Here is a 25,022-nt window from a genome sequence, read left to right on the forward strand (position 1 = left end):
TTGTATATATCGATTTGCGATAATCTGTTTATATTAATTATCTTAGTGTATTATTTACATTTCATCCCAAAGCAACATAATACTAATGAGTAGAATATCTTTTTTACTTATAATTTTCAATGTGAGAATGGATGTTTTATCTATTTACCCACCTTATTTAAATTATTATCATTTAATTAAACGTTACAATAGTTAAGAGAAAATGAGTGAAGAATATTTTAAGTCTTAAATATCATCATTATTTTCAAATTAAAAAAAAAGGTATATAAACTACGTTTAATACTACTTATTATTTTTTAATTAATACGGAGTATCATCATTTTAATAAAGTTGACTAACAAAAATATCAAAGTTGACGTTGAACAAAAATGATATCATTTGGTTACAAAAGTAATTAATGAGAATGAGAATAACAAAATAATAGGTTATAATAAAAAACAATACTAAAGAATGACGTAAAATCGTAAATAACTAAATATCAAGCTACTACAAAAAATAGTAAAAAAAATTTACGCCAAAAAATTAATGAAAAGTTAGAGCTTAACTCTTACACTTTCACAATAGGTTATCTCCTATTAAATAAACCACCCCCCATCCTTTCAATTTCTCTATCATAATATTACAATAGTTAGAACCCTGCACAAATGCTTTGTGTGTCTTTCCATTTTTTATAACTTTTAACTCTTTCATTAATTTGCCATAAATTCAAATTCATCATCCTCTTTAAAAGCTCAATCTTGTACTTTTATAAAATATGAGTATATTAGTATGAGATATCGTGGAGGGTCTCATGTGTCAACTTTATTTTTGTTATCGATTCATAGAAACGACTCATTTTCTAGCTCAGTAAAACATACCTAAAATATGAACGACTAAAATAATTATAAAGATAGACCACGAATGAAAAATGGAAAAACCATCAAAAAATTAAAGAAGAAAATGCATGAACGATCCTTAAACCGAATCCGTGAATTTCACGGGTCACAAAACTAGTTAAATATAGAAAAGGAATAAAGGAGTTGATCTATTGTTTGGCTGCTTGATTGTTTCGTGCGTTCAATTTACAATTTTTAATTTTTTTTTATCAAGATTGTGCCCTTCTCATTATTGGACCCTTGTCACAAAACCCAACAAACAAGGCTATAGGTCGGCTTTGAGGAAGATCTACATTTAAAATATGCTATGTTAAAGACCAAAATATTTTGTTTCTACTCCCTGTACTCGCATTAATTTTGTGGTGTTTTTATAATGTTGTACATGTTCTATTTTGGATATTTGCCTTCTCAATGATTAGAGGGTACACGAACCCGAACCCGACACGACATAACCTATTTGCCAAGTCTAGCTTACGGATCCATATATTACTATATTCTAATCTAGCCTAAATATTGTTTAGTATGTATTTATTCAGTTATTATCAAATGTAATACACACTTTGTCAAAGTGTATAAATTTGATAGGACAAATTTATTTGTTGGTTATATGCATTATAATTGTTCATCCGAAGTTGATATACTATGTATGTGTGAAGTGTGACTCTATTTTGCTAAACTAACATAGTGGTGTGCCCCGAATTAGGTATTCTCAATTTCAATTTGAAATTTCCCGAGTATAAAAAGAAACTATGTCGAGAACATAAATTATCGGTTTAAAGATACCATTCTATCTATAAGTTACTAATTTGCTAACTCTTTTAGCATAAGAGTACGCGAATGTTAAGCTTACAAAGTTCTTAATAATTGTCTCTTTGGTCATTTTGCGATGGTATTAATTAGTTGATGTGTTTTTGATTTAGTGTTGCTAATCTCATAGTTTTTTATAACTGCCGAGATACAAACTCCGACTAGATATAAAAAGTGAGGTCTAGAATTCACTCTTTACGCCATTATGTTGATGTTTTATAGCAATGACTCTTTCTCTTCATTTGCATTTTTTTGGAGAAGGTAATTTAGTAAACGTATTAAAGTTGTATGTGTTCCGTATAAACTAAAATAATCAAATTACGATCCACCCACACCAGATAAATTTCTCATCTATAAATAATATAAAAAGGTTAGTTGAGTGGTGAATTAAAAAGTATACGTGGCACACCTGGATGACATTTGAACAACAAAAACACACAATTTGGAGGATTACAGGTAATAAGCGGCAAAAAAGGATTAAAAAACAAAACAGACAACTCTTCACATTCATTGTTTATGGTTCATTTACCTCTCCTAATCAAAAAAATTCATCCAACTCTTAAAATTCCTTATTAATTGTTCATTAATCTCCCCTGATCAAAAAAATTCTTCTGCTCCAAATTCAATTGCCCAAATCAATATTTATGCCTAATCAATACTATATCAGTTACTATATCACATATTGATTCACTTAATTTATCAATTTATTGTTTTCATATTTAACTCGGGCTTTCAAACCTGCGTTTGTATTTGGTTTTGGGTTGCTATTGACGTTGCTGGTATGTATATGTCATAAATTTACATATAGTTGTCCTTTTTTATTCAGGTTTAAATCATTGTTAATTTATCTTTCGGTTGCGGTAAATTAGCTTATTGTGTTGTTTAATCATGTATAACTATGACTTTAGAACTCTGTTTTAAAATTACTGTTAGTTGTTTATACTTGTTGTTCAGTGATTTTGCCAAGCGTTATTTTGTTTTAGTGTAATCTCCTATTGATCATAATTTGGTGCATTCTTTAGCAGATTACGGTGCTAGCTAACAAATTCTTCAATTGGTTTATGTCTATTCCAATTTACGATTTAATCCTAATCCGGATTTTGCAGGTTTGGGCTTGATTGATTCAATTGTATGCTTTGCGGTCTACAAATTGTTCCCGTATAATCATGGTAAGTGTCCGAACAAAATGACGATCTACAAACTGAGTTATATAATGAAAACTTCATTTTTGCTTTTTACTCATTTTTGCTTTTTGGTGTAAATGTGTAATGTTTTAGAGATCGGAAAAAGTGAGATATAAAATGGTAGCTTCTATTTAGCGTTTTGTGGAGTGTATAACGGACCGAAAAAACTGAGGTATTGTTGAAAGCTCGAACTTTGAGTTTCGTGGAGCTTATTAGGGATCGTAAGAATTGAGGTATATGATGAAAACTTTGGATGTTGAGTTTTGTGGAGTGTATTAGGGATCAGAAGTACAAAGACATACTCCCTCCAATTTCATTTATTGTTCCCCTTTCTTTTTGGCATAAGAAATAAGGGAATCAATTTGGACCACACAATATACATGACCCCACATTAAAATGATTTTGGACCACACAAAGTTTTCCAAAAAAGGAAAGAGGGAACAATAAGGAAAATGGATGGAAAAGGAAAGAGGAACAATAAATGAAATTGGAGGGAGTACATTGGAAGCTTGAATTTAGCATTTTATGGACAGTATTAGGGATTAGACAATGTAAGATGTATAATTAAAGCTAGAATGTAAAGTTTTGTGCTGTATATTAGCGAACAGAACACCTGGATATATGTCAAAGACCGAGTTTAACTTTTTATGGAGTGTATTAAGGACCATAACTAAGAACTGAGATTTATGTTAAAAGTTCAAATTTACCATCTTTGGGAATGTGTGACAGACAAGAAGAACTGAGTCATATGGAGTATATTAAAAGGTCGAGTTTTGTGTGTTGTGGAGTTCATCAGGTTTCAGAGGAAGGAGGTTTCAGAGGAAGGACTGAGACATATATTGAATGCTCTTAGATTCGGTGGTGTATGTCGCCATTATGGAGTTTGACATGTGGTTTTTGTATTCCAATTTATCGAATGCTTTGAGCTTCGATGGTGTATGTCACCAATTTATACTCAACCCGTCTAACATACTTTTTTCTCAAAAAATCAGCTATCAATATCTACAAATTTCTGACGAAATTCGACTTCTGTCCTGATATTGAGTTAGGAGGTTAACTAGCAAGTATGCTTTTCTTCATTTGTTTTGATTCATCCCATATTTTTGCTTATTTTAATATCCATTTGATTTCGTTTTTTTGCATAATTAAACACTTTGGGTTGATTTACCCGACGTCCGTGGTCGTCTTACAATACATTCTTTTTTGCTGCTTTTTGAGTTCTTTGGGTTTATTTTCTTTCTGAGCAGATTACAAATTTTGTTCTTAAGCTTGAGAAATTATGTTCATGTCAGTTTCTATTTGGGGTTTTGATGGTCTATTTTACCACTTGGGTTGGTTTCCCAAAAAAATTGAAGGCCATTTGTTTGGTTGTGAGAAATTTGAAAGATAATTGTGCACATAATTTCTCATAATCCACAGGTGTTTTTTTAGGACCGCGTCTATGTGAGTAATGTTTAGTAAACACTTGCAACATATATATTAATTAAACCACTCCTACACAGAGAATTGTTCATTTGTTTAAGGGACCATAACAGAAATCCAATCTGATGTTGAATGGAGGTACATGTCTTGCACGACATGCAAAATCGGGCTTCGAGACGACAAAACTTGTACACAATGCAACAAGTTTATAAGTTTATAGAATACCCAATGCAAACGTATGTAAAAAACAGCCTTCTAGGATATATAAATAAAAATTAATCTTATCAAAGCATTGCAAACCAGCCCTGACCATCAACCCAAAAACAGGTACAGGCTAATGACAACATTATCCGACGGAGTGAGCTCAGCCAAATTAGTGCTCTTCGACAAGGAAGCAGATAAGGTCATTGGCAAGTCAATAAACAAACTGCTTTACCTATACGAAAAGGTTGGTCACTTCCAACAAACAATTTTAACAGCCAAACAACCCTTTCAATACCAAATAACACAACCTTAAAAATGGAAACTAACTACCGAAGTATCAATGCCTTTACAGGAAGATGAAAAAGGAAGAGTGTTAAACATTTTACAAGAATGTATTGGAAAACAATACACATTCAAGGTCAAAGTCGGGATGAGCAAATTTGTGAACGAGCGAGAACTTACAGAGACAATGGCAACAAATTTGGAAATCAAAGCACCAAACAACGCCAATCATATAAAAGAAAAGGTAACCTACCCTACCATGTTGCACTACAAAATATATGCACCTCATAAATGATTAAAAGCCGGTACAATTACAAAAAAACAACAGGTACGTGATTCCAATACACATTACGGGAGGCCGCAAACAACCACAACACAAGACAACAGAGAAAAGAAAACAGACGTAAATGTAGGTATATTTCATTCACCAACATATGATAAAGCAAGAAGCATGGTTTAAACGGTAAATAATAAAACTCGCAGGGCTGAAGAACCAAAACAAGAGTTCGACATGGCGGGGGTGCAACATAAACAAAAAGCGGCCAAAAGCATCTGAGATAACAACTTCACAAAACAATGACAACAACTGAAGATCCGATGGATAATATAATGAGTAGAAACAAAACGACATTAATTAGAAATAAGGATTAGGATAATGTATTACTCCCATGTGAATTCCCAAATTCTTCACAAGCATACCCCTTAACAGTAGTTTGCTTCCAATTTAAAAGTTTCCACGATTCATTGCTGAATCCCCTACATAGATTACTCCAATAGTTTGCTTTCAATTTAAAAGTTGTCATTATTCATTGTCAAATCCCCTACATAGATTACTGAGTAATTTACTATTTCGCATTTAGTATAGAAAAGGGTTCCCTCTTCAAAGTTACAACAAAGCGGTGTACACACACAACATTGCTAATGCTACTTGTGTCTAAAAAGATGTCCAAAAAGCAAAAAAAAAAAAAAAAACAGTAACCAACACCGCCCCGTGAGTTTCACGGGCATTAGAACTAGTTCAAACAATTCTATAGCACTATCAAACATACAGTGAAACATTAACAGCCCGTGAAATTCACGGGTAAAAGAACTATTTATGGCAATATATGTACTGATTAATAGAAACAAAAATTTCTTGCGAGGCTCTTTTCTCCGCAAGGGCCAATGCGATCGCAAATCCGGACTTATGGTATATTTGGTAGTAGAGGACTAAAGGTGGGTCGGTTTAATTTGGGTCAAGTGATACATTTCAAGCTTGGTCGGGTCAGGTCATTTTGTGGTTCAGGACAATTTTGGATGGCAAGTTGTTGGGTCATTTTGAATTTGGGTCATCTCACATCATTTCAGATTGGTCAATTACGCATCGAGTGGTTTTGGATCGGATCACATCAAATCGGGTCAATATTGGGTCAATCAAGGTTTGGGGTCAGGTCAATTCAGGTCTTGTCATATTCGGGTGGACAATTTCGAATTTCGGATCAACAATATCGAGTCGCTTTCACTTGGGTCTGGCCAGCTTTGCCAGGTCTACTTGGTAGGCATGAGAAACGAGTCATTCATATTTGATATGGCTAGGTTGAGTTGAGTTAGTTTTTTATTTATTGTACCGTTGTAGGTAAAAGTACCGAGGGGCGAGGCCATTAACAATAACTAGTTTTAAACCCGTGTAAAATTGTACGGGTATATATTTGGGCCGGTATTAATGTTTTTGGATGTATATTTATTTCTGCATTTCTATTGTACTTATCTAGTTGATCTAAATCAACGATCTACATAATTAATGTTTAAATTTGTTACAAACACGTCTTGACATGCACTGGTTTATGAGGAAATAACGTAATCTACTCTTGTAAATAAAAATTGCATACATAAAAAACTTTACATCCGGATAAAAGAAATATAATCAAGTTTAACATATGCAAGTTATTCTAAAAACTGAAAAATTTCATGATACACTACATTAGTAGTGCATAATGACTTGTAAATTAAATTAAATTTTTTTTTTAGATTAAAAAAAAAAAATTGAAATTTGTTTTAAATGCTAGTTGAAGACTAAATTAACTCGGTTGCCTATCATTGTCGTCTACCATTTTCGGTGTGCGCGGCTGATAGTTAAGTTGCCGAGTTTTATATTCCATGTACTCCGTCATGATTGATTTTTTAAACAAACATATTTTTGTACCATGTAGTTTTAAAAAATTATGTTGCGATGTTGTTGCTGCATGGTACAATAATATTAACCAAAATTCATGAATATTTTATACTCCAAGTAAATACTCCGTCAAGATTTATTTTTTAAACAAAAATTATTGTAGCATGTAGTTTTAAAAAATTATGTATGTAATTCATTTGCGTTTTATGTTCTATCCCGTATATAAATGTAATTCCTTCTCGTAATTGTGGACAGCGGGGGCCCACGGGAGCGCTTGGGAGGAAGAGAACAAGCGTTTGCATTTTGTTGGAGTCGCCACCAATTTTTATGGGAATTTGGAACCGTTCGAATACCTCGTGCCATGTCAAGACACAAAGTAGAGACATGAACACCAAGCAATCGTTACCCTTAGCATTCTATGTCTAGAATGACTCTCGTGGATGCCAATGAACACGGATGTTCACAGAGATCTGGAGTAAGGGGTGAGGGTACGTATTAGGAAGCTCTTTTGATCGAACACCTAATCCCGCCCGCCTCGATAGCGGCCTCTACTAATGATTAGGGACATCATATATACTCGATATATCGTCGATTATATGCATGCAATGCAACATCCAAGTTTTGATCCTAGCATATGAAGATTAGACTAAGTCGGTTAACACGAAATTTAGCATACAATTGGGTCAAAGTAGGATTTAGTGTTCAATTACATGTGAAGGCATGCAAATAAATCATACAAATGCGATAAATAATACAATAATAGAAAATTACAATAATTACATTGGATTAATTGATTTATGTCGAAAATACCTTTAAAACGGATAGTTTGAGAAAAAGAATAAAAGAAAGAATTAACGAATGAATCAGTAGGTGATAATACGATTAATAGTCAATTATACGTAAGCTAATTAAACTAGGTCAAGCAACAACGGAAGTTCAGAGACAGAACTCATCCTGGAACAGGCGCAACAGGACTGCGCCCTCTGGAAGAGGCGCAGCAGGCGCCGCGTCTGTTCCAAGGGTGAGTTCTGGCTGTGAAGCCGGAACTGCAAATTGTTAATATTAATTGGTGATTTTAAGGATTGATTAATATATTTAACTCGGATGAAAGTGATTATCAGGTTATTTACATGTGATTGATAGTCATAAAAGCAACAAAACATGGATGAGACGGATGCAAACGGATTATTTACATGGAAGAATGATTGATTAGTGACATGAGTGAATTAAATAGACTAAACATGATGAATTAATGACAAATTGATGACGAATATGATGAATAACAGGTGGAAAATATATCAAGGATCGAATTCCAGAAACCCGATATGAACAAATCGAATTCCTACAACCCGGATTGAATTTAACGACGAATTAAACATGTTAATGATGATGATTAATACATGTGAGATGATAAGCTATTATGTCAAAGAATTAACAGGAAACAAACGAAACAAATAAACACGAACGAATTACAGAGGACGAAGGAAGAAGAAAGGAAGCAGGAACTGCGACAGCCTCACGAAGAGGCGCAGCAGGCACTGCGCTCCTTCGAAGAGGCGCAGTAGTTGCTGCGTCCTTTCTCGACGGTTTGTCTTCTGGTAATCCGTAAAAAACAGATTTTAAAGTACGGTTTTAGAAATCAGTTTTAAGAGGTATTTTCGATATAAACCTTACATTAATGATGATACAAAAGTAAAGAACAATAAATAAAATAGAGATTTACACCCTTAGACTTACATGTTTGACGAAACGAGAAGGACTAAGTTATCGATTAGCGATGCTCGACTCGAACTATAATGCAAATATGAAAGTGCCCTCGTAATAGGAAAACGATTAGATTAATTAAGTTGATTGATTGTGAAGTTGGTCAAATTGGTCGGTCATGCAAACGAGGCTGGTACTCAGAAGGATCCGAGCTTACGTGGTCGAATGTTCAAGCACGTAGACGCCAAAAAGTAAGAACAAAGGTCTAGAATGCAAAGGGAGAAGAGAAGGGCGGACACTCGCGTGAGAAATATGAGGAGCGAAGTCTCCTATTTATACTAATCACGTGAAGGAATTAGGGTTTCGGAGAGTCTTTGGAAGTGAATCTCGGAAAGATATGAAAAAGATACGAAAATTACGCAGGAAAAGACCTGGGAAGAGGCGCAGCAGCCACTGCGTCTCTTGGAAGAGGCGCAGCACCTGCTGCGTCTGTTCCCAAGTGGTTTCCTCTTGAGGAAGAAAGATTTCCGTGTTTAAGTTATGGTAGGACGGAATATTTTGGTTTTCCTTAATATTTTGTATGAATATTACGGGAAATTGTTTACCAAAGGATAAAGATTGTGAAATATTTATAAAATATGGAATATAAATATCCGGAACATTCTAGAACATTCTGACTCGGGATTTAACGGTTATCAGAAAATGAAGACGGTTTTAGGCCCGGACTCCAAATGTACTCTAATTACTGTCAAAACGACCGTATCGGCACGTAGATGACAACTAAGAGGTAGACATTAATGTTTGAGCAATCGTTTGACGATAAACTTACGAACTGTCACAAATCGTTCCGCGTACCAAACATGTGGCCCAATCATCACCGGGTGGTTTGCGAGAGGTGCAGAAATGAGGTATCTACAGTAATTATGTAATTTTATTATTATTTAATTTGTTTTAAAAATTATGTAATTCAATTTTATTTACTCCCATTTGTAGTTCATTCTGCGTATACGTTATTAATTTTATTTATACAGAATGTATAAAATTATTCATAATATTAATTCATAGAATTTTTTCATAGAATTTGTTGCAAGACAGTATTTATCGCATGTTTGAAAAGACGGAAATCTGAAGAAATAAATACATTGCACACTAACAGGTCCCACCATAACATGAATTTCCAAAAAAAAAAGGTTGCATTAGCGACGTGGCGCGCTGAGGCTTGAGTATTGTCTTTTGTATTAATATAGATAAGATTGCTACACCAAATGCTGAAAATATTAAGAGAATTTATTTTCTTGCCACCATAAATGGCCATTAATTCATTACTTATTGACTCTTTATTTTCCTTAAAACACTCAACAATTCACGTTTCTCGGATTATTGTATTCAATATTCATTAATTAATGCTTATATCTTCCCAATTTACTAAATTCATAGTTTCACCTCTAATTAATGGCCATTAAACACTCTTTAAGAGCAAGTCCAATGGTAAGCTAGTTGCAACTAGCTTACCATTGTCATATCACTTTTTAAGCTAGTTTAATTTTAGGCTACAAATTTATTTCAATGGTTTAGCTTACATTTTAACTAACTTGACCCAAATTTTAATAAATCAATTAATTTCTATTGGTTGTATTTTAGTGGTAGGACCAATTAAGCTACTAGCTTAATGAAGCTAGTTGCTTGGTTTAAGCTATCCTACATGGAGTTGTCCAATGGTCTAGCCACTAGCTTGCATTTTTTTAAAATTGCAAGCAAGTCCCTAAGGCAAACCATTGGACTTGCTCTAATAAACCTCACTGACAATGAAAACTCTTCCAATCCCTTTTTCATGGTGTACAAAACTACTATTTTCATATCTTTAATATTAATGATTAATCTCTTTCTCTTTCAAAATTCGTGCGTCCTATATTCGATGACAATGTCACCAACTCAGCTAATGGTGACCGAAACACCGTTCAATGTTTCAGTATGTCTAATGCTAGAATTATCTCAGTGAAGTTAGATTATTGGTGAGCCGAAGTCGTATGCTCCCAAAGATAGTATTTATAACACTTAAAACCTCTAACTAAATGAGAGTATATGGTAATAAGGATCGATCCACAGAGAAGGCGATGTAATTTATGTGAATTATAGTATAGAAAATAAGTAACCAAAATGGGGGGAGTTTAAATGGTTGAGTACTAAACTAGAGATAAAGAGCAAGTGCAATGGGATTTTTGTCTTGGGTTTTGTCAACAAGAACTTTTAGAATAAAGTTCTTCCCATTACATGAGTCATTGGGTTTGTTAAAATAAGAACTTGTTCTTATTTAAGAACCAAGTTCTTGATATATATTACAGGTAAATAAAATAATGAGAACAAAACAATTAATTATAAATCCTAATTAAAAACAAGGAAACAAGTTTTTTTTCATTGGAGTATAAAGTTCTTAAACTTAGGAATTGGTGAATAATGACTTGGTAATGGAAGAACTTTATATATAGTTCCTCCATTGCACTTGCTCTAAATAAACAATTGAATGAAGAATAATAAATACTAGTTTTAAGATCCAATTTCCCTTCTAAATTAAACCTGCTACTCGTATTTGGCAAGTCAATAGGTCCAAAAATTCATTTAAACTCGACCCACGGACTTTGGGTCAAAACCTACAATGAGAGATTAGATCTCCCACTGAATTGGTTGACAACATGTATAGAAAATATTTATCGATGTGTCATTATTCGTTCATTACACCCATTATGACATGTGATCACTTCTATGGCTCTAACTCATGCATTCACGTCATATTTAGCTCATCATCATCAATTTTACCATTACAAATTCTCGTTTATTGTTAAAGTTGTCGAAGTCTTACCCACTTTCATAAATGGGATAAAAAAAATATTTAAAAAATAACAAAAGTTTGTAGCATCTATATAAAATAGTCTTGTATCCTTTTAAGTTATGTGTAAAAAGAGTACCTTCGTCTTAAAAGAAGAGTCAAGTATTCATAATGACAAAAGCTAAACGAAATAGTAAATTATGAAGTTAATTCTATATATTTTTTTGATGCAAAAGTTAATTATATATATATATATATATATATATATATTTTTGGCAGCAGTAAAGAAAGTTTAACAAAAAGAAACAAAACAACTAGTTGATCATGACACTTTTAGAAAGGTCATGAGCCACCACATTAGAACTTCTAGGAATATAAGAAAAACGTAAACAATGAAAAAATGGAAACATAAGCCGCATATCATCAAGGAGCCCCTTTGTAAGATGATGTTCCATCTCCACTCCCGCTAACTGATGAATTACTTGCAGACAATCGGTCATGATTTCCAGGTGAAGGTAGCCCATTCCGTGGCCATCCATAGGACCTCCCGAATACCCAAGGCTTCAGCTTGAAGTGCGAACTCCGCTCGTACCTTAACCCCCCTTGAACACACCGTCTCACCCAAATGACCATAAACCACCCAACTAACAACCGCATTCCTTGGAGTCTTCCAACCTGCATCTACCATAACCTTCATAGTAGCGCACAAAGTATGTCCCCCTCCCACCACGTAAAGAGGTTGGCCATCCCTAAAACCTTGAGAAACCAGGCTACTCCCATCATTCTGTACCATTTGTCGGGTCCCCACATCTTCATCCAAAGCCAGCAGAGCCATATCCACATTGTAAGACCACAATGAGATAAACCAATGGGGATTAAAGGGCTCACCTTTAAACAAAATTCCATTATGAACAGCCCACAAACACCACAACGTAGCCATGAACTTAACGATGTTCTCCGTCGCATTCTCCATTTTTTCCAACAAAGTCACCCAATTGATAATCCAGTCACCAATCCCAATAGATGAGCAACCAAAAGTACGAATACCCAGGTCACCACATGCCCAGACACGCTGTGCAATGCTGCAGTCACGGAAAAGATGCTCCCTAGTTTCAATACTTCCATCGGACAGGTTACAAAGCTTGCAATGTGAATCCGCAGGAATACTTCTTCTAGCAAACCCACACCCCAAGGACAATGAATTGGTCAAAATTCTCCACATAATAACCCTCCAAGTCGCTGGTCCCGGTAGCTTCCAAATTTTCCTCCTACAGAAAGCAATACCCTTAGAACTTATCCTAGATTTATCCTTCATAGTCCCATGAAGGTTCATGAAGGAACTGAAAGCCAACCCATAACCACTCTTAACTGAATATTTGCCACAAGAAGTATACTTCCAGTAGATGCTATCGTAGATTGTGGAATCGCAGTGTGGGATAGCTAAGATATTATCAGCTGCATCCTTCTCAAATAAGTACCGAATAAGGCCCGCATTCCACCTTCCATCATCCAATCGTAGATCACGTACTTTCAGATCCATGTAGCTCGCATTAGCCGGCGACATTGCCGCATTACTTGGGTCAGGCACCTCCCCCTTCACCCACTTTGTCGTCCAAACATTAAGATCAGAATCCACCCCTGGTTTCCACGCAACATGTTGAGAAAGAAGCACAAACCCATAGCGAAGACTCCGCTCACCCCACGACATATTACTCTTCCGCGAACAAACCAACTCATGCATCAACCCGCCTTCCCCAAACATCTTAGCCCGAAAAATATTACAGAAAGCAGTTTTATCATCCGACACAATGCGCCAAGCATGCTTGGCTAGCATGGCTTGGTTTAAACATTCAATATTACGCAGCCCAAGACCACCCGCACTCTTTGGCAAGCTTAAGAAATTCCTACTACACCAATGGACATTCTTACCTACCCTACATCCAGCCCACCAAAAATGTGACAATAAAGAGTTAATCTTAAGAGTCACACTTACCGGTATTTTAAACACCGATAGATAGAAATTTGAAATATTTGAAAGGACGGACGTAATCAAGGTAAGTCTTCCAGCTGGAGATAGAAAAATCCCATCCAAGAGGAGATACACTTGGTCACCATATCAATGAGACCTTTAAACAACTCGCGCTTCGACCCCGCAAAATCCGTGGGCAGGCTCAAGTACTTTCCAAAGCCCTTATTATTTCTAATATTTAGAACTTGCAAACAAACCTTTGCCTGGGACAAAGTAGTACCTGGACTAAAAACAATTCCTGATTTTGAGTCATTAATCCTTTGTCCCGAAGCCTTACAGTAAGCCTCCAGAATGACCTTCAACCCATGCACAGACTGTCCACTAGATTGAAGAAAGAAAACCGCATCATCCGCAAAGAACAGATGCGTTAGAGGCGGTACCTTATGACACAGTCTAATCCCTTGTAGTAAGCGTTGCTCATGCGCTTGAATAATCTTCCCGGAAAGGACTTCCATACATAAAATAAACAAGTATGGAGACAACGGATCCCCCTGACGAAGCCCACACTTCGGCTTGAAAGACGGAAGAGGAGACCCATTAAATAAAACTTCATACGACACCGAGGTCACACAGCTCATAATAAGTCGAATAATGCTTTCTGGGAACCCAAACTTACATAGGGTGGCCTCAAGAAAACGCCAACGGACCCTATCATAAGCTTTACTCATATCCGCCTTGAAAGCAAACTTACCATGTCTACCCCGTTTATGGGAGTTGATGTTATGGATGAGTTCATGAGCCAAGAGAATATTATCGCTGATAAGCCTTCCTGGAACAAAGGCATTTTGAAACTCTCCAACCAAAGACCCCATAATCTTAGCAAGCCGGTTCGCAATACATTTAGAGACAATTCTCATGAAAACATTACAGAGGCTAATAGGCCTATAGTCTTGAACCGCTTCCGGGTTTCCACATTTCGGCACTAGTGCAATAAAAGTCCGATTACTTTCCGTTAGGACCCGCCCAGAGTTTAAAATGGACAAAATAGTGGGTAATATCTATCCCGTTTTAACTTTCAACCATATCTCCGTCCTAAGGTGACCCTTAAAATAATTTTATAGATCTTTCCATATATTTTCGGGTAGGCAAACTGAAGAAGCAAACAAACGCCAAAGAACAGTTTAGTTATCCACTCTCTCTCCCCGGCGTTCGTCAGTTTGTGGTGTATCATATCTAGTATCATCCATTTTTCTCATTGAAATTAGGTGATTTATTACATGACGAGGCTGCTAGTTCGAATGATCGGCTATCAACAATCATTGAATATGCATAAAGGAATCATTCAAGATTGTTGTTTTGCCCTACCTACATGATTCTGACATCGATCGGAGCCTCGTTAAACACCAGCACCTGACTACCGTCGTGCTGTTTTTGATAGTTGGTCAGGTGCATCGGAGTGGTCTATCTCGTGCGATGCCGTGAGCCATTGAACAGTGTTTGAAAGTTGCGGCTGACAATGACCGACGTGAGAGGAGTCGTTGAAAACGTACCGTTTGTGGTTGATGTTGGATGGTGTTAAGGGTGGTGGCTGTGAATGATGAATCTGGGTCTGTGCTTAGAGACTAGTGTGTTAGACAGTGGGATTGGGTGATGGTGATGGAATGGTATTTACCCTATTTCAGTACATAAGTTTATTGATATACATAAGATTGTTACCAATATTACAAATATATGTATCTTAAATTCTGAATTGAGGAGAATTTGACATGTCATCAACTCTTAATTGTTACACTACCATGTAAGTAGCTACTTAGGAGATTAATTGTCTCGGGGTAAGAATTTCCACAAACTGATTATCAAATTGATCATAGACAAACAATTTCCAATTGACTCTTGAGCAAAACTATCGTGGGAACAATTTCCCAATTCCTTTGTAATATTATTTAACTCGAAACGCGATAATCAAACAACCTAATACACGCGATTAAGTTTAATTCAATAATAACATGAACGAATAAGGAACGATAGAAATGACGACCAATAAAACACGCGATTATTAGTTCGAATCACAAGTTAATTCTCTCTTTAACCAAGATATGATGAAACACACGCAATACAAAGGCTAATGATCGTCACTTTATCTAGCAAGGTTGAACAATTACGGATTCATTCACTAGAATAACAATATATTGATAATTGTGGAGATTAATTAGCTACTTTAATCTAACATTCAACAATCGTAAAATTAGAACAAAGAATTAACAATACTCAAGATAAAAGGAAGATGAATAATAGTCTCACAATTTGAATAAATCAGATGCTTCAAATCTTAATTCGAGATGAAAAGATTAGTTGCTCATGTCTTTCTTGCTAAGAAAATACCCAGGGTTCTTCGTCCAAAAATAATACGTAGTCCTCAAATAAATGAGTCTAACCAAGTACTTAACCTAAACATAATTATTCCTAATTAATAATGATGATGATGATGATGATGATGATGATGATGATGATGATGATGATGATGATGATGATGATGATGATGATGATAACAATAATAATAATAATAATAGCTGAGAGTTGGAAACTAAGGAAATAAAACACAAGTAGAGCTGAGACACGGGCGACCCACACCTGAACCCGCGATCTGCGCATGAACCCGTGACCCGCGCGAAATCCTGTAAAAAGGCGTGCTTGCTTTTCCTTTTCCGTCTTTCTTTGCTTGACAATGAGATCTTCTCCTTACTTTATTTCTTCACAAGTTGGGCCTTAGGGCACAAGGCCATATGATCCAAGCCAAAGTTGTTGGCTTCATTCCCGCATCCTAACCCAAAGTCGATAAAAACACAAACCCAAAACACACTACTCACTAATTCACCCAATAAATCCCTAAATAAGATCATCATTGACAAAAGGGAATTTCATGTAATTATACTCCAAACAACGCACTTATACCATGAATACTAACATAACTCATGGCTCTTAAACCCGTCCTAAATACGGCATATCAATTACAATATACTATGGAATGGTATCACATTCAAAGTTTTAGTTTAATCTTAAAAAAAATGGACAAAAACCTCCTCTATTAAATACTACTCCCTTCATTCCAGTGATATGTTTACACTACTTTTTTTTTTCCCCTCACAAAATAAAGGAAGTGTAAATATATCATTGGAACAAAGGGAATAGTAAGTATTGTAAGCTAGTTGATTGGTTTTTGTTTTGATGGACTTCTTGAAGTAGTGCATTAAAGTGGCGGAATGCAAACTAATTTAAGGGGTTTTATAAATTTCCTTTTATCATAAAACCGGATCACATGATCTTAAAATCGTATTAATATCTTTCCTCTAAAAAAATTCAAACGAATAAGATCGTAAGATTCTACAACCATGGTAGAATCGTAAAATCTGGGATCGCCTAACCGATCAAGTGTTTTTGGATCTTAAATTTTAGGAGTGTTAACGAGCCGAGTCGAGCTCGAGTTTGGGCTTGCTCGGCTTGTGCTCAAGAAACAAAACTCGAGCTCTAGCCAATCTCAAGCTTACTCGAGCCTATATAAAATTGCTTATTTTTTTTTATTTTTTTCTTCCGATATTTTTAATAACAAAACTCGAAGGTTATTTCTCTTTTTTTTTCTCATTTCCTTAGTCTTTGTAACCGGGACGGAGGGAGTAACTATTATATTTGTCATTGTATAAAGTATAAACATGTTAACTTTACAGTGTCATTATAAAACATATATTTATCCTTTTATCATAAAACTGGATCACATGATCTTAAAATCGTATTAATATCTTTCCTCTAAAAAATTTTAAACGAATAAGATCGTAAGATTCTACAACCATGGTAGAATCGTAAGATCTGGGATCGCCTAATCGATCAAGCATTTTTGGATCGTAAATTCATAGGATTAAATCGGAATTTTGATAACAATGATTATGCCCATAAACATATGACATCAACAAATCTTGTTTGTAATGGTTACATCAAGGTTGTGGTTATAATGTCTCACAACCCTCTTTTCGTTTTAACATTATTTAAATGAGATGTGAGATATCACAAGCTTATGACTGTAACAAGTAAGAATTTGTGATATATGACATTGAGCCAAACTCTCTGAACTCTCAACTATGTTTGTTTGAAACAAGTCAAGTTTTTTTTGGTGCTGATCAGGAGTATCCCCTACCGACAGCTGGAACAATCTCCTTCGGAGTACCGTAGGCAATTTAATGGATTAACCATTCGGTTTTTTCATTCGCAAGAGTCAAGAATTGAACTTCTGACCACTGGTTTAAGAGATGAGAGTCCTTACAACTCACACCAGCCAACTTTGGTACAAGTCTTTTCTTGATATCTAGGCGTTTGATTTTTGTCTTATCTATAAAAGTGATAGTTATTTGACCCGTCTTTAAGCTTAAGACAGATAGTGTCCGTCGTAAATGAGAGTTTGTGATTTGTGAAATAGGTGGGAGTTGCATAACTCAAACACGTAGTGGGCGAGGAACAAAATATTTCTAAGAGATGGAACTCGTTATACAAGAGGGTAAACTAAAAAAATAATCAGAAAACCATCTTGCTTAAGTGTAACACCCCCATACTCCAAGTGCCTTACCAGGACCACTTAAGGCATGGAAGTGCTACCATCTCGGTTACCCGAGGCAATGATAATCATAAGACAATAAAGAAACGTACTTTAAAAGTAAATGTAGTTTAAATGATTACATGATCAAAACCAAAACTGATAAACTGAAATGCAACATCCTCAGACGGTCTACTACTAAAACTATCAAAGCTTTAAAACATCGTCTGACACAGCGGAAGACTTCTAATTTCCACGTGATGACTCATCCTAGCTACCCCATGCGCGTCATATAATACCTGCTCAATAACTGCTCACCACCCCCGAATGGATCACCACAGTTTTTAAAACATTAAACGAGGTCAATACTGATTACATAAAAACAAATGCCACGAAGAAACAACGTCACAAACAGCTCAAGCAGTTCACACAAATCCCCAGTCTCCATCTCCAAACTCCACACAACTGAATACACACTAAAGTGTGTAGCCCTGCCAGAGTACCCATCGCAACAAGTACTCCACGCCGCCAGTGGGGGACCGCAGCCGTACCCACCAAATCCCCGCTCATCTCCATCGAGCGATAAACCCAAATTCCTTAATGTGCACACCCCTTCTGTGGGTTCCACAGAAGGCGAATAATGGGCGTGAAGCCACTCCCGCAAGTGACTCCACTCAGCCAGGGACGTGCCCCGAAGAACACAGACAGTTACACAATCAATCAACAATATACAGCCAACAACCGTCAAAATCAACCAACAATATAATTAACCAATAATCACAACAACAATCACCACACATTATGTAGCCAATACTGAGTAGGGAAACCCTACCTGGAATGCAACACAAACATCAGATGATCTAGCAGCTGTCTCAAAACCTTTCATCTACGAACCCTTCTCCTATACACATAATCATACAATCACTACCACATCAACATAAACATAGAAAACCCCCAATCCCAAAATTAGGGTTTAAACACCCTTAACCAAATGCTATAAAAAAGGTATGTAGGACTTACCCTTGACGTAAGGATCACAATGATACAAAGAACGATGAAATTCGACCTCTCAAGCTCCGAGATTTGTCAGTAACACGGATGAATGCGAAGAACGTAACTTGAATCTCTTTTCAATGTGATTAGGTTTTTAAAATTGTATTGTAAAGATGACGGAAAGATTTATATATATTAATCCGTGTTATTAACAAAACCCGACAAAACATCACCCGTAAACCGGGCTACTCGATCGAGTAACTGACCTACTCGATTGAGTGCCAGCTACTTTATCGAGTACCTAAGGCTACTCGATAGAGTACCCTACAGGCCAGAAACTATTTTAAAATGCAAAACACCCTTACTCGACAGAGTAAGGCCTACTCGATAGAGTACCCAGAGACTCATAAAACCGTAGTATTACATTAAGCTTGCGACCTCTTACGCGAGGCATGGTTTGACCACAATACATGAAGGTCAAGCCCCACTGGAGCTCACAAGATTTGTATTGTCTAATCGTCTGATATCCGAACATTAGGTTTACGAATTGTCAAAACTGGTGCTGTTTGAGGACGGTGAACCAGGAGAAGGCCCATTTCAATTCCTGCTTCACGGCTAGCGGGCTCAATGACAGCGCTTTTGGGTCGAGATGACAGGCCAATAATTATAATTCTTTCGATCACATAATCGGATGAAAAGAGCCTTTCATTATTGCCCAAGGGAGCCAAGTTCAAGGAAGTAAGCTTGCCAATGGAGAAGATGAATCGGCGATGAATGTAGGCATCATGCTGAAATTCGAAGGTCTTGCCATCGTCTACATATAGCTCTGTAATACCCACCCTTTTAGAGACCCGTTGACCAGCTTTGACCGACCTTGGGAGCAGTAATAGTTCTTAGAAGTGCGTACCAAAGTTATCCTGTGTTTTGAGTTGTGGGAGTACTCGATAGAGTAAAGGCTACTCGATCGAGTAGCTTGGATACTCGATCAAGTAGGGGCCACTCGATCGAGTAGGTGGGCCACTCGATCGAGTAGCGTCTTTTCAGCGAGGGTTTATAATCGTGTTTTGTTAAAACCGCAAATCATTTCCACCTCATTTCTTCAGATCTCTAGGTCGCCTCTTTCCCTTCCCTTCACCATATACCTTCCATGGGAGCCTTTGAAGGTCCTTGGGCCTTAGGAGTGCATAGCTTGAGTCGGGTAGCGGTCTTTTGCGAGGTTTCCTCATGTAGGTATGTCGTCATCATCATCTGTATCCTTGTCTTTACAGTTAAGGTTAGTTTGGTAGTGATAGATGATTGTGTTTTGTATATAGGTGTTGCTTGGTTGCTGGATATTGCGTGTGTGGGCATGGAATCATTGCAGTCGCTTAAAGGTAGGTTCGCCTACTCAGTTTCTGTGGATGGTCTAGTGTGTCGGTTGTTGCGTCGTGGTTGTTGTGTTGTTGTTGTGTTTGTGTGGCAGAGTATAAGCAGTAGTTGGTTGGTGTGTATAGTTTGTTGGTTGTTGTTGTATTGCAGCTGTCTGTGATTGATTGTCTCTGGTTCTCGAGGTGCGTCCTCGGTTGAGTGGAGTCACTTGCGGGAGTGGCTTCACGCCCTAGTTTCGTCCTCCGTGGAACTCGCCACGGGAGGGGATGTGCACATTAATGGGACAGGGTTATCGCTCGGTATGATGAGCGGGGCTTAGGTGGGAACGGCTGCGGTCCCCCACTGGCAGGGCTGGTCCAGTGGACAGTCGGTGACGAAGATTGATTGGAGTGGGTATGATTGTATATGACTGGTTGTGTTTTGTTTTGTGTTGACGGTTGATGTGGGTTAATGTTGTGTCTTCTTCTCAGTACTGACCTTGTGTGGTTGTTTTGTTTGTTTATGTGTCTGCCATGATCCCTTATGGTGAGCAATCAGTCTTAGCAGGTGTTGATGTGGTTGATAGCGGGAGTCCTGGCGGGATGAGTCGTCATGAGTTCTGATAGAGACTGTGCGTAGCTGACGAGTTGTATCTTTATTTTGTTAGTTGGTTGTAACACTTGTAAATTTAACTATAACCGTTCTTTTATCGACTTTTGATGATTACTTATCTCGGACAACCGGGATGGTAACGCCCTTATATGCTAAGAAAGGTCTAGTTAAGGCTCCTCGGTATATGGGGGTGTTACAAAGTGGTATCAGAGCGACGATTTTGGAACCTGTAACCAATGAGCCTAATGAACGTAGCTTGTCTAATAAAATGAACCTGGTGTATGTGTAATGGGAGCCCCAGCTGATGCTAGATTTTGGGTGAGTATGCGCCCTCATTTCAAAATCTTGGCCCCATTGTGCTTAAGCCACTCACCGGGTATGGGAATGTGGAGTCCGTAAATATGTGCTTACTGTGTATGATGGTTATGTTGGAATTGTTTGTGGTTGAGTCTTTGTTGAAATTGATATTGGTACAGTAGTTACGTTAGAATCGTGTATGGTGAATTGGTGATGAAGTGGAGGAGCGTATGTGATGATAATGAGGAACGTATAAGGTTTTATATGATAGACGTGCGTGAAAAGTGTAGAAGTGTATGCTGTAGTAGGAAATGTGGTCATTTTGGTGTGTGTTTTAGGTTGTTAGTGATGGTGATCCTATACGAGTTTATAAGTCTTACCGTACCTATAATGATGATAGCTAAAGGAGTGTTGAGATATAGTATGAGAAACATCAAGATAGTAGTGGATATATGCAATGTTTAATGATTGAAAGTTTCTGCCGTGTGGTGATTAATTTGTGTATGTTGAAACTTGAACATGATAGTAATGCACTTGGATGACGTATGGAAAAATTTATCGTTAATTATGTGTTTTGATTAACGTAAATATAAGTTGCTAGTAATGTGGTAAGACGAGTTTAGACATGATACAATGACATAATTGCGTATACGGATGACTCGGTAGCAGGTAAACCATGTTGTGTGAAGTTTGTTGTAACGTAATGAGATATGAATCCTATTTGATGAGACAGTATGATATATTTGAGTAGTAATGATAATATATGAGTAAGTACGATAACCAGTGACGATTTCCGAACTTGGTTTGGAATCGACACGTAATGTTGTTTTGCAGGAATCTTCAGTTAATTTTGTAACTCTGACTGTGTACTCAACCTTACTTGACCAAGTGCGAGTGTTTACTAGACCGAGTAGACCTCACTCAATCTAGTTAGGAAGCTATGACGTCGAGATGTAGGAATTTTCTGCGGATACTCGACGAAATAGCACCTACTCGATCGAGTAGAGGGCACTCGATCGAGTACCCTAGGCACTCGATCGAGTAGGCTACAGTACAGTGGCTTTTATGGGTTTCATAAAACCCTTGTTTTTCCTCATTCTTCTTATTCTTTCCTCTTCTTTTGAAACCCTAACCTCTCAAATCTCTCAAAAACTCTTATAATTTGTGTTTATGGTGATTAATTCGGGTAGTTTTCTTTGCTTTGATTCATTCTTTCACTTCTTATTTGATAAAGGTATGAATTTCTCTCCTAATTTCATGTTTTCATCACTTAGAATCTATTGGAATGATAGAATAATCTGAAATTTCGATTCATATGGACGAAAAATTGCTTGTAATATGATCCACATGTTTCCCTTTCATGATTATTGATGTTTATTGTGCTAAAAATAGAATAGAAATTGCAAATTTGGGGACGAATTTTCTAGGGTTTGTGAAACCGAATTGGTTTTTGGGTGATTTCTACATGTTGGATGATGAAATTGAGTAGTATATGTTGCATATGTCATGTTGAAAGTTGAATTTTGTGATTTTCACCTTAAAATTTGCCTTAAAACTCCGTCTTAAAAGTGCCCCAAATTGAAATTCGTTTTCTATAATTGAGGTTTTGTGTTGAATATGAATGAATGTGTAAGAGCTAAACCTTTGAGATGGTTGTAGTGATGATTAATTCTTGTCAAATATGCCAAATTGTTACAGCTGTAGAGACCGTCTGACTGTCTAATTGAGAAGTTGCTCATAATGTTGAATGTCGATGATGGAGTGTACTAAGTTTCCTTTCTATGAACATATATGAATGTTTCACATGTTATCAAGTATATATATGGAGTAGCGTTTGAGCCATGTCATGACAGTTGAAGTAGTCGAGTAAATCATATTTTCATCCATGCTAAAATTTTCACAGCTATAGAGATCGTCTGAATTGCTATGAACTGTATTTATATATATATAATCTGGGAATTGGTTGGTGAAATTGTGTGCATAGATGATGATTCAACGTTCAATGTGCGTAAATTACATGCTTTAAGTGCCTATGCAAGTATGTGTAAATTGTATGCTGAAACAGATGCCGAGACTAAACCTGGGGACCCGTCAAAGCAAGAGGGGGAGGACTTCTCAGCCCGAAATTGGGGAGGGTTGCGGACCGGTCGTACTATCTGTACCCGAGTATCCTTCGGTAGTCTTTGTGGACTTCAAACAGAGAGAGAGATTTGTAACGTTACAGAAACGCAAGATGAGACCCACCCGTTGTGTGGACACCACACTTCTTGATGACCTGGGGATTGAGACGGATGTCCGTCATATCTTTGAGACCTTGGGGTTCACGGGGTTGTATCGTTTGATAAAGCATACCTATCCTTTTCTGACTTTGGAATTCATGAGCTCGTTTAAATACGAGCCAGCTGCCCAGTTTGTTGAGTTCCGTCTTATGAACACGAGTTTTGTGTTGACCATTGACCTCTTTGCTTCTCACCTTGGTTTGGCTGAGCCTCCCAAGGATTCCATCAGCGAGATTCCATCTGAGTACGGGGTTTGCCGCCTTATGCCTTGTTTGTCTGGAAAGTCAGCTCCCACCTCCAGTAACTTGTTGATTAACGATGTTCAACATGTCACTTTGAGGATCTTCTTTCGTTCTATATCGAATCTTCTTTATGAGAGGCCAGATATGATTAAGCTGAACAATCACGAGTTGTTGTTTTTGATGTCTTATCTTAACCCGGAGCGGACCGAGAGGGTGGTCTTCAATGCTCCTGCCATGGTCTGTGCTAGCCTTGCTTTGATGGCTACTTCTACCACTCGGTACTTGAGTTGTGGTGCTCTTGCCACCCGGTCAGCTGAAAAGCTAGCCTCCTTTGAGGCTTCTTCTGAGTACGTTCCCCTATCCACACCGGTGCCTACCATGGACAGAGACTACTACCTCGACCTGAAATAGTTGAGAACCTTGGAGGATGGTAGCCTAGGATGGAGGGTGTAGGGTATGAGCTGGATGAGGATACCGGCTCCTGAGCACCTTCCACCGACTGAGCCCTTGGATGCGGTTGATTCTGATGAGGAGGATGAGGATGCACCTCGACTGTTACAGACATACCTCATTGACGACACGATCCTTTGGGTGATGCCTGAGCCGAAGAAGGGGGAGAACGTGAGAGCGGCGGAGGATAGGCCTAGGTTGGGGAGAAGAACTTGTCGTGTGAGGGAGAGGACAGCTGAGACCAGACCACAACCAGCAGCACCACAACAGCACCCTTTTCCTTGTTACCCCTACCTCGATACCCCGGAGACGCGTTCGAGCTACTTGGCAGAGAGAGTGTCATCTACTTTGACACTCCGGAACATGCATGAGATGGCGTATGCTCAGGGTATTGGGACCGAGGGACCACATCTAGTGTGGTGGAGCGAAGTTGGGGACTATAGTGGGGTTTTCCGCTCCTATGGAGTGGACATGGTGGCATGGGGGACACCTCAGTCCTTTGCCTTTGGTGGTCTGACCCCATGGTATGAGAGTCCAGGCGCTGGAGCAGGGGTTGATGCGGGTCTTGGGTCATCAGGAGCAGGCACCTCGGGAAGGGATGATGGTGGAGATGAGATGATGAATGAGCAGCAGCAGGAGTGATACTCCTTTTTCTTCTCTTTGTTTATGGTTTGGTTATGTGGGATGATAGTGGTCGTTGTTAGTTAGTACTTTTTACTTTGGTTTGTATGGATGGCCATAAGGCCGAATTTGCTTGGTTTAAACTTGGTTGCAGGATTTTGAGGGGTGGGGTTATCATC

At 37.5% G+C, this 25,022-nt stretch overlaps 1 protein-coding gene and 1 pseudogene across 4 annotated transcripts; one reads left to right on the forward strand and one right to left on the reverse strand.

Moving 5' to 3' along the window:
* Window positions 1–2,191: 2,191 nt before the first annotated feature.
* On the forward strand, window positions 2,192–5,591 carry LOC141647374 (uncharacterized). 4 transcript variants are annotated; one of them, XM_074455519.1, is made up of 8 exons: window positions 2,192–2,461; window positions 2,789–2,851; window positions 3,859–3,930; window positions 4,390–4,524; window positions 4,616–4,736; window positions 4,845–5,018; window positions 5,103–5,183; window positions 5,258–5,591. In XM_074455519.1, exons 4-8 carry the CDS (start codon window positions 4,421–4,423, stop codon window positions 5,261–5,263), a joined length of 486 nt encoding a protein of 161 aa, XP_074311620.1. In that variant the 5' UTR covers window positions 2,192–2,461; window positions 2,789–2,851; window positions 3,859–3,930; window positions 4,390–4,420; the 3' UTR covers window positions 5,264–5,591. The 4 variants fall into 4 exon arrangements, 3 of the variants coding, with proteins under 3 accessions (XP_074311620.1, XP_074311622.1, XP_074311621.1); XM_074455521.1 differs by lacking the exon at window positions 4,390–4,524; XM_074455520.1 differs by lacking the exon at window positions 3,859–3,930.
* A 13,898-nt stretch (window positions 5,592–19,489) lies between these two features.
* The window catches only part of LOC141648819 (putative glucan 1,3-alpha-glucosidase), a 61,389-nt pseudogene continuing 55,856 nt past the window's right edge, over window positions 19,490–25,022 (reverse strand).

The sequence above is a fragment of the Silene latifolia genome, chromosome 3, assembly GCF_048544455.1.
Source record: "Silene latifolia isolate original U9 population chromosome 3, ASM4854445v1, whole genome shotgun sequence".
NCBI lineage: Eukaryota > Viridiplantae > Streptophyta > Magnoliopsida > Caryophyllales > Caryophyllaceae > Silene > Silene latifolia.